This window comes from Anopheles arabiensis, chromosome 3 (assembly GCF_016920715.1).
Source record: "Anopheles arabiensis isolate DONGOLA chromosome 3, AaraD3, whole genome shotgun sequence".
In the NCBI taxonomy this organism is placed as follows: domain Eukaryota; kingdom Metazoa; phylum Arthropoda; class Insecta; order Diptera; family Culicidae; genus Anopheles; species Anopheles arabiensis.
The window spans coordinates 22,692,961-22,703,597 of record NC_053518.1 but is presented as its reverse complement, the minus strand read 5'-3'; the positions used below and the strand labels follow the sequence as shown (position 1 = coordinate 22,703,597).

Here is a 10,637-nt window from a genome sequence, read left to right as displayed (position 1 = left end):
TCACTCGTCAAAGACTGCTCGTACAGTACTGCTTTATTTCCAAAACTTCTACGATGTGAAACCACTGCACCGGTGCCTCACTCGATCCACACATCCTCCTTGGCAATCGTTTCACCAAACACCTCCACATCCACAACCGTATAAGCAGTGAAACAAAACGCAACACAACGTTTCATAATAAGGATTAATCAGTTTATTTCAAAAAGGCTTCGCTTCATTCGCTCAGTGAATCATTTATGCAATATTCTCATTAACCGTGTGTCCCTTCTGTGTATCTTAATGAGAGACAGAAGGATGTGTTTCTTCCGACGTTTTTGTGTGTTGTGTTTTTTTATTTTTTATTATTATTTTAACCTTGTTTTTTGCCTAACCGCCTTCCTCCTAACTTGATCTGGATGATTATAGAATAAATGTTTTCAGTGAACTTAAGAGCTACCCGAAATTTTGCTATTGTGAGTTTTGTTTTGTTTTTGTTGTTGTTTATGTACTATCATGTATCAACTTGTAGTCGCGTTCGCAAACTTTCGCATTATCTTCGGTATGTTTTGTTTTATGTGTGTATGTGTTTATTTGTTGATTTTATATTAAACCTTCGCTTTCAGTCATCTTATCGCATTGTGAATGTGTTTTCTATGATCTTTTTGCTTTGCCTGTGTATACCTGAATTTACTTTCCTCTTTTTCAGATGTATTCTTCTCTCTCTTTCTCTCCGAAGTGCGAAACAAAAATGCAAAACGCAAAACTCCGACCTGCCCATTTTCACTAGTCAAAAAATTATTCGTATCTAAAGTTTCTCTCACATCGCGTTTTAAATTAATTTAAATTATATTAGAGTTCATCAACTTTGCCTATGCCTATGTCACACCCGGACAACGTGCCCTCCCCATCTGAACCGCGCGCGTAAACCGTTGCCGCGTGGTTTTTTGTTTTGTTTTGTTTTGTTTGTTTGTCCAGACTGCTTCAAACCTCTCTTAACTCATCATTCTTGCGCTCTTGCTTACAACTATTGTTACCTTTTCTTTCCACTAACGTCATTATGTATATAGTCTATATGTATAGAATTATAGATAACCATTTAATCATCGCGCTTTTTTGCTTTGTTTTGCTTCCTTTTCTGCTTTCGTGTTTGTTTGTTTGCTTTGTTTGTTTTGTCTGCTAACGTACCCGTGTCGTACATGAGTGTTTCTGTCGGTCTAGTTTTTCCTTAACTTTGTGTCGCGTCGTCACCGTAATGCACGGTTTTGCCTGTGCCATTTTCTCGCCGTTCGTGCCGTTCTTACAAAAAACAAAAGACTGGAGTCCTTTACTAAAAACTAAATCATTATCTTAACACCCACCAGTGCAGCACGGTCGCGTAATGTAACTGCGCGAATTGCACCGCTGTCTAACGTTTTGTCTAACCGCTACTCAGCAACGGGAATCATGTCCTGCGGCTGCTGCTGCTATGATCTAGTTTTCTGTATTACTGCTTTGCATGTATGTACGTTGTGGTTTGTTTTGTGTGAGTGTGTGTATGTGTGTTTGTATTCAGTTTTGTCTCTGCTCTGACGTATGGATATTCCCCTACCGATAACAGTTCTGCTCGTACTGGGTTGCTTGGTTGTGCCCCCACGCTTTAAATATATTTTTATTGTATATTTTTATGCAATTTATATATGTTTTTTTTTGTTGTTGTATATATCATTTAAGGCAATTAATTCATTACATTCATGAAAAAGTGAAGATGATCAGGCGAGTTAAGGAGTCTGATTTCAAAAAACTGTAACTGTGTGTGTTAGCTTCCGTGTACACCGCGTATGCTACAGTCATTTTTACTTTGTTTTACATTATCGTTCCACAGAGTCTTAAGTTTGTTGGATTCATACAACTTTCCCCCCCCCCTCTCTCTCTCTCTCGCTATCTTTCCCTCCCTCTTTGCTTTATTTATATCCACAAAACGGTTGTATAACAGTTTCATTATCTCTCTATACGTGTAGGTGTGTCTATGTATGTGTTTTGTATGTGTGTCTATGGTTTTGTCTAGTGTTTGCTTTTTTTTCCTTTTTACCATCATTCTTTTGCTAATCTTTACACTTTAACCAATTTGCTACCAACGGTCAGTCACAGTCAATCTTTGTGTGTTGTTATACTAGTTTTTTTTTTGTAATTCTTTTGTAACTTCCTTATTCTTTCTCTTATTTCTTCGATCGCTTTAAGTTTTGTGTTTTTTTGTTTTTCTTTTTTAAATATAGATGTATATATATGTATATCATTCTGTATTTGTTTTCTTTCCTTTTACGCTCGTTACTATCTTTACTCTTTCTTTCTCTTTCTTTCTCTCTTTCTCTCTCTATATATATACCTATTTATATATATTTTTTTGTTTCATATAGAAGCACCCATACATTTATAAGTTCTCATTTCATTTTCGGTTCGAATTTTTGTAATTACCGTTTGTGTGTCTGTGTGTGTTGCTTGTGTGTTTGGGAGTGAGAGAGTGTGTTCTGTGTCAAACAACAGTCTCCAGTTCGATTTACGTTGCTTTTGATCTATTCTGCACCTTGGTACATCTATGTCTTGTTAAGTTTGTAATCAGCATTCGACAGCCACACGTTGAAGAAATGTGTTTTCCTTATGTGTGTTTGTGTGTCTGTATCCATGGTCATAGGATGACTTAATAATGGCATACCGGGGGCATACTGAATAATGCAATCCAAAGAGGACACCCTATTTGCTAGCCTCCATTTTTGTTGTGCCAACAAAACAATCGTTAGAAATAACGCTCTAAAACGCGTCAATTAACTATTACTCATTTGGAAGTGTGCGATTTGTTTGTTCTTCTCGTCTGATTATAATTAAACAACAGTTAAACAATTTGCAGTAGAGTAGCAAACAGAAACATGAAGCCGATTTCGAAACAAATAAAGCCAACGGCAATGTATTGGTGGTTTAGTACATTCTACAACTGTATTTTCTGATAGTGTTTTTCCCCCTACTTTTTCTGTTCAGTATCTGCTTGATGTATGTGTACGATTTAATAGCAGCCCTTTTGCCTCGACTGAAACCCCACTAACAGCGCTGTGCTCTCAAATATGCATCATAAAGTGTGCTAGAAGATGTGTACGGGTGTGTTTTGTTTTGTTTATGTGAGTAAGCTTAGAGAAAAATTGTTCTACAATACCTTATCCATATAACTTCAGTACGATTTTTTGAATTTTCTCTCCTAGCATCCTTTCAGTCGTCGGTGTCGGATTTTGTTGCTGCTTTATATTTTTCCTACTATTTTTCCTCGCTATGGTTCAAGACAAGAAGCGTTCTTTTTTTGCAAATTATCCTCACTTGCTGATACACGCAACAACAACAGTAACAACACAAACATCGACACTGGTGACACATTATGACACAGAATAGCAAATAACGAACCAAACAACAGTAGAAAAGTTGCTTACGCAAAAAAAAAGGAAACTGGCAAACAATTCCTCAACAGTTAATAGGTTTAAAAATCCTTCACAGGGTCTCCAATCGAATCTTTTCGGATGCCAAAAAGGGTCGATTATTTGACCAGCTTGAAGTTTGTGTTTGAGTGGGTTTCTTCTTTTGATAAGATTCCTTTTTCGTTAGCGATCTAATACTGAACCGAAAAAGGGAACGTCCATCCTGAACCAACAAGGACTTTACTGGGCTAAGAATTTGGTGGTTGTTTTTTCCCTAAAATGTGGAATCTATTTTTCGTTTGCTTGATTTCGTCACACGTACACACACACACACACACACACTCACACGCAGTGTTTCAAAATGTTACTTCGGCCAGCAAGTACCGGATGAAGGAAAGGTATACTTAGTCACTTACTCTAAGGAAAGGACAGTTAGAAATAGAACGGAAAAGTAAAAAACAAAAGGTAAAACACATACACGTTAAGCAACCCTAAACGAAAGAGAGAAACAAAGAGAAGAGATTCTGTTCTGTTCGTGTTTTGGTGGCCAAAAACAGCTTCGCGTATAACAAACACGCCACACGCTGCGTTTACTTCTGTTCCATACCAAAAAAAAAAGGTTTCTCTCATTCTCTATTCGGACAGGCTATATTAACTAAAGAAATCAGACTATTCAGTTGCACAGGAGCCGGGGCGGGCGCAATAACGCACCCTCCGCGCGGGTTCCAAAATTTTCCTAACGCCCTACTAATCGCTTCGTCTTTCTCCATCCGTAAAGAAAAACAAAAAACAAAAACAAACAAAAAAAGTAAAACAAATCATATTTGTACGTTAGCCGCGATTACGAAGAAATAAGAGAAGAGAACTGCTTACAACCCTCCGCCAGAGAAAAAAAAACGGCCAAAAGACACAAAACAAACAAAAAACCGTGCCACAAAACGCACCTTAAGCCTAATCCAAAACTGCACCACGGTACCGTTGTGCTAAATCATACTAAAGCGCACTGCAGCGCCTGCTCCTTCTGATCGACTGATCATTGCACTTTTTTCAAATTGTTTGTGTGTGTCTGTGTATGTGTTTGTGTGTCTGTGTCCTTGCCTCAACTTTCTTCTATCGGTACGGTCCTTCTATGTGCTTAAACTTCACATCTTACACCTTGTGGAACGACAACGACACAGTCTACAGTCGCTTGGTTGAGTCCTCGTTTGTATAAAGGGGTGTACTTGCGTCGTTTGTGTGCGTGTGTGAGTGTGTTTGTTAAAAAATAAAAGAAATAAATCTTGTTTAAAAATAGACAATAGAAAACAAACGATCAGTATTATGATCCATGATCGAGGCACAAATATACCATGTAAAAAAAAGTAAGCGGAAGGAAAAAGCAGAAAGGAAAATAATTTAAAATACATTTCCTTTCCCACCCCCTCCACATCCACTCCGGGGCGTCCTGTCTGCCCACACGCGGCACAACCTAGCCATGCCACCTCGCACTCCTAACCCCCGTTCCTTCCCTATGCTTAATCGTCAGTGTTTATCGACTTACGCGTTATTAAAATAATATAACAAATCTTGTAAATTCATTTACATCAACAATTGCTAAGGGTGCATAACTAGGCATTCCTCGTGTGTGTGTGTTTGTGTGTTTGTCTCACCAAACTGGACACTCGCGCGTTTCGTCCTCTTGCTTTTGCTGTGAGTGGATTTCCCTTCCTTATCTTTATGCTCTTACTATTTGCTCTCCTACATTTCATGGGTCTTGTTCCGCCAATTTTGTGTTGTCTGTGTTTTGTCGTTTCGTGTTCGACCTCGGCACGCCCCAGCCCCAGCGCGTCTTACTAGCTAACCGCGTCGCACCCGTTGTTTTGAGCAGTTCAGTTGAGGGCTTACGCCGCTAGACGGGTCCCTCGCCAACGCCGCCATCGTTCTGGATGATGATGATGAACGTATTGTTGCCATTGCTCGTATTGCTATCCGTTACCGACGCGGGTCCTATTGCTTCGTCCAGCTCGCTCGCAACGAGTGTGTCCTCCCGGCGATCGCACGACGATAGCGAGGAGGCTGATGATGCCGACGAGGAATGTTGATACGGCGGCGGTGGCAGCGACAGCGGTGGCTGGGTAGAATCGTGCGATATTGTGCCGATTGCCGACTGCTGCTGATAGTGCGTCTGCGACGACTGCTGATGGTGTAGCTGTTGCTGCTGCTGCTGATGGTGGTGATGGTGTTGCTGCTGCTGCTGCTGTTGCTGTGCCGGCTGATGGTAGCCATGATCATCCTGTTATGTCATCAGGTCCTGCTGCGAATCGATCGAGAACAGTTCCTTGTAGAGTGCCGGGAAAACGTACTGCGGGTGATCCTGTTTGAACTTCTGTAACGCCTCCATGTGCATGATCGAGAGCTCACTGTTGGAAATGGGGAGAAAGAAATGGGATTAGAAGAACCGTTTGAGCATTACAGAGGAGGCTCAGTCCACTTACCGGAAGGTGGGGATTTTGTTGAGCAACGTATCGAGCACCGTCACGTCGCCTTTGAGCGGTGCATGGTTCGCTTCAATCTCCTGCCGGATCGCGGACATGCTCATATTAAACAGCCGCTGGATTTCCGTGTTTCCTCGTACGCCATTTCGTTCTGCAAAAAAACAGTCAGAGAAATTGGAATGTGTATAGTTGAATGCTTTTCAAAACATCTCTGTCGCTATGCAACAACATAAAGCGAGACACAATTGGACGTTCTTACCAGGCCACAGTAGCACCAGACTTTGATAGAGCGCCAGCTCCGTTTCGGTCAGTTTCAGCTCCGTAATACTTTTCGCCGTCTCGAATATGCACGCGACCAGCTTCATCTCGAACGAGTCGGACGTGTAGAAGGCTTCCTGCGGCAGCATAATGTCACCGTACAGCACGGAGTTGGTTGAGAGATCCATCAGTCGAGACATGCGCACGATTGCCAGCTCGAACGAGCCCGTTTTGAGGAGCAAAATCTATCGAAAGGGACAACAAATTGCATAAGTAAGATGTGTGGAAGGAAGGATGATGTACTATCCTGGTAAGAGCTATAAGTCATTGAAGGGATACAGCTCTTCTAGGTATCTTGTTGTGATTGATCTCTACTGCGAGCGCAATCTGAGATGAGTAAAGTCTAGTCTTATTCTTCGAACCAATATTAGTTTGCAGATGTTCCTTGAGATCGTTTACATCCCAACCTCCAACTCAAGTGATCTGAGGAATGCTTCCAGGGTATTTCTTTCTAATAATTGGACGTCAAAACTAGACCTTACCCACCCCGTGAATGTTAGTTGTACTTTCATGTTTGCCTACAGCTAGATCATTAACTTCTGCAAAATCCAGCACTACGCGGCGTAGCGCACCAGATGCAAAAAGATACGATCTACTTACCTGATCGTCTTGACTTAACCGCATGAAGCCCGGTATCAGCTTGGCGAACTCAATGATCTGCTGGATCATGGCCGTTAGCTTCTCCGCACAGTCCAACCATAGCTCCTCCTGGGTCATGTTCTTGTAGTAGAGTAAGCGGGAAACATCCTGAAGAAGATGTCAGAGTTGCAGAGGCAGAGTTAGACAGTGATCCAAGAGAGTGAAGAACGCGCTGTGGTCTTACCTGTGGTTTTCTGAACATTTCGTGCACTATCTCTAGCTTGTGGTTGGTGTTTGCGTGCGCTTCTGCAAGGGTCTTTATCAGCACGTCATTGATATCACCTTCGGCTGAAAGTAGTAAGAAGGAGCAGACTGGTTAAAACATCATGTTACACCCTTTTTTAAATTGCTTGAAGGAATTGAGTCCAGTCGGATGTATAACAGTATGTTGATCTTCATCTTTTCTAGCAGCGGAGCATTCTGCAGGCAAAAGCTGTCTACAGGTTAGTGCTTGTTAGTGGATTACGGTCTAGTACATACTAAGTAAGGTTAGTGGCCCATTACCCCATCGTGTGTGCGAATCGCAGGAGCTATCATCCTCGCCGAACGAGACCGGCGTGTTCTGGTGATGGTGATGGTGAGCCTGTGCAGAGTGCGCAATACCATCCGACCCGGTACCACCCGGTGCGACCGCAGTCTGGCAGCAGTCGTTCCGTCTAATGCTACTACCAGTGACATCTAGAAGGTGTTTGTTTTGTCCAGGTGACGGTAGAAGTAGGATCGTGCATACCAATCAGTGTGTTTACAGTGTGTAATACAGGAAGTACAGGTTAGTTTTGGGAAGGGTTCGTGTTAGGTGTTAGCACACATTGCGGTGTAAGTGTTCGATGCACAAGTGTACAACAGGGAAAGAGAAAGAAAGAAGAAAAAAGAAAGACACAGTTCGGTTGTTGGTTAGTAACGCGGTGGTTTGGATTAGCAGTCTACAGGGAAAAGGGAGGCACGGACGGGGGGAGGTTGCAAGCTAAAAATCGCTCAAGCCGGAAGGTTGGTTGTCTGCGTGATGACTTGAGGGGCTGATGAATTCAAAGGGGCAGTAATGGCTTAGCGGCTGAGCAAGTAAAAAGCATTTCTGTTTTTGTGTCCGTCCCAAAAAAACCGCACCTGATCCAGTGACGGGCGTTGGGACGGTGGTTGCGGCCACTGCCACCACGGCCGTCGCCGTCGGTACACCGGCCAGACCGCCGACCCCATTGGACGTCACCATCTGTGCCGCACTGCCCAGCTGTTGGTGCTGATGGTGTGGATGTTGCTGCTGCTGCTGCTGCTGCTGTTGGCTAGCCGGTGGCGATGGCAAGAAGGTTGTTGAATCGACAAAGCTACCAACAAGGCTATCAACGTTGGTAAGCTGCTCCTGCTTGATGGTGATAATTGTACTATTGCTGGTAGTGGTGTTGCCGTTGCCGGTGGTTTGATGGTTTGCCAGTGCCGCAGCCGGCTGCGGCTGTTGCTGTGGTGGGAGCGTATGCGTGGCCGTTTGTGCCGGTTGATGCGCTTGCTGCTGCTGCTGCTGCTGCTGCTGCTGGGGTGTCAAACCTCGGGGACCACCACCACCACCATCATTGACACCGTCGGCGATCACATCACTACCGCCCTGCCCGACACCGGTCGTCGTGGTGGCGGTCGTTTGCTGTACGCGCGCCAACCGGATATCGTTGAGCGTGATCGCTCGGTTCTGTTCCGGCGAGCCATCCTTGTCTGCAAGGTGAGGTGTTAGTAGCACACAGAGAAGAAGACAGAGTGGGAAGTACCGGTTATGGGTTATGTACAATTTTGACCCCGTCACACCGGGAAGGGGTTAGTGGTAGGCCGTCACTATGGGTGGGATAGGGCAGGCAGGATCAATGAAAGGAAGATGCTGCTGTATGTTTTTGCCAGCTAGTGCACTACGGTAATGACATGCAAAACCCATCACCCTTTTTCACCAGTAATGTGGATGCGTTCGGTGTGTTAGTGAATGATTATTTTAATCTCCATCGTCATAAATGGTTTCTTTTGCTCCCACAAAAAAAACGAACGAAATGACGAAACCAAAAACTCAAAACGTAGAAAAGCAGGACAGGTCGTATAAAACGGGAAGGCACGTAAAGCCACGCGGACTGCGATACTCACTGTGTCCACTTATGAAATCTGAGTCTATCATCGTACTTCTTGGTTCATAAGTTGTTGTACTATCCACGTAGTCGGCCGAGATGTCGTAGCCCATCGTTTGCTGCGGCGTCACCGAGGTCGAGTAGCCGTACGGGCTGCTGTAGCCGACCTCGTTCGAATATGTGTAGCTGTGGGAAGAGTTTCTAAAATTAATGGAAATGGTCATTTCGAACTTTGGAACTTTTGCAAAATGTGTGCCCCCGGGCTGTTTTTTCCGATACATTACCCATTGTAACCGTGATGCAACTGATCGCTGCTGGAAGGTGTCTGCGTGTCGAACACGGAGCTGTCCGGGGCGGCGTCATTTTGTGCGCGCATCTGAGCCCGGTGAAACCGTACCTCGTCCTCGACCTTCTCCCGTTGCTTCTTGGACATGCGTCCGAATTTGACAGCTGAAATGATAAGAAGCGAATGTTTGATATTAGAGTTTTTTTTGAGTTTTTACATAAAAGATATGACTTTTATTGGAAATGGAATGTCAATTTATAGGAGCTACAACCATTTCCTGCGCTCATTTGTCTAATGAATGTGCCAGATGTAACTGTAATCGATCCTTTTCGTTAATTAAACTGAATCCAAGATAAACATCGGTAGAGAACCTACACGCCCTGCGGGTATTTGACCGAATCGATCCTGCTTTTGGCAAATGGTTTCGTTACCAGCCGGGGACGCTGGTTTTATCCTGCAATGGCGGAAACGTATCGATAATTTTCCTCTCACACACACACATGATCGCACAGACACACACACTCGTGCATCATGTCATATCTCCAGACAATTTGGCAGCCGTCCCGGTTCCGGCGCTCATACGGTGGGCACACAAATGTTGGCCCAGGTCCAGAGATTATCGATTAAAAAAGCATCCCAACGCTATGTGGGGAGCCGACGGGGGTTTGAAATCATGGTCGATGCTCTCGCCTTCCCCCAAATCCCGGCACGTTTCCGGAAAGGTACGTCTGGTGGCATCGAACGCGTAACTCACACACATACAACAGTCCCCATGAGATCCTCATCAGAAGGAAAAGGATACCATGCAGCCAGTACCAGGAAGTGCCTGCGATGAGCACGCTTGAAGCGGTTGCAGAGCTAAAAGGGAGAGGAAAGGATCGGTTCTCTTCACATCCGTTCCACGTCGCAGCACGCTAGATTGTTGAGCTTTTTTTTTGCGGATTCTTTCTCATCGCATCTTGTTCTTAGTTCGTTTCCCGCAGCAACGCTGTTGCCAGACGGATTTCGCAAGATAGGCGAGATGGAAAAGGGAAATTGCAAGCCGCACTTGACGGCTTTCGCTTCGGCTTTCGTCCTGTTTCGCTGTGGAGGTGCGGAAAAGCGCCAACCAAGTCTACATGTGTGTGAGTGCATGCATGGTTGGAAGCATTTTGGGATAGGTCAGGTACGTTCGATAAACATGCACACCCATTCATTAGAGCCCGGCTGCATCACGGGCACATATGCTTGTGTTCGTGGCGGAAGGGTTATTCCAGTATGTGTGTACCGTTGATGAACTGTTTTTAATTTTGCGCTTTAGCTTTTGTCCCTTCTCCGCACGAAATTCGCTGCACTATTCCCGCTCTCTGTCTTCGTTTGATTCGTTTTTGTGGGATGTCGTGCGAGGGTCGATGTGCATGCAAAAAAGTGCATC

The 10,637-nt window shown here is 44.2% G+C and overlaps 2 protein-coding genes across 19 annotated transcripts in view; both read right to left on the bottom strand.

The window, feature by feature from the left end:
• On the bottom strand, positions 1 to 5,688 carry LOC120899540 (protein deltex-like; the record flags this gene model as incomplete). The annotated part of the gene is made up of 1 exon (XM_040305507.1): positions 1 to 5,688. A coding segment is annotated over one exon (387 nt), but the record flags the coding sequence as incomplete, so codon positions are not given.
• The window catches only part of LOC120900080 (probable nuclear hormone receptor HR3), a 114,102-nt gene continuing 109,125 nt past the window's right edge, over positions 5,661 to 10,637 (bottom strand). For 10 of the 18 annotated variants that reach the window (XM_040306659.1, XM_040306660.1, XM_040306655.1 and 7 more), the window contains 9 exons: positions 9,222 to 9,387; positions 8,957 to 9,138; positions 7,949 to 8,542; positions 7,349 to 7,522; positions 7,029 to 7,132; positions 6,806 to 6,952; positions 6,147 to 6,390; positions 5,888 to 6,038; positions 5,689 to 5,812 (listed from right to left, as the gene is read on the bottom strand). In XM_040306659.1, the coding sequence (XP_040162593.1) occupies positions 5,689 to 5,812; positions 5,888 to 6,038; positions 6,147 to 6,390; positions 6,806 to 6,952; positions 7,029 to 7,132; positions 7,349 to 7,522; positions 7,949 to 8,542; positions 8,957 to 9,138; positions 9,222 to 9,387 (1,886 nt within the window). Of the gene's footprint in view, positions 5,813 to 5,887; positions 6,039 to 6,146; positions 6,391 to 6,805; positions 6,953 to 7,028; positions 7,133 to 7,348; positions 7,523 to 7,948; positions 8,543 to 8,956; positions 9,139 to 9,221; positions 9,388 to 10,637 lie in introns of all 18 variants that reach the window. The other 8 variants (XM_040306658.1, XM_040306649.1, XM_040306648.1 and 5 more) reach the window with 7 other exon arrangements.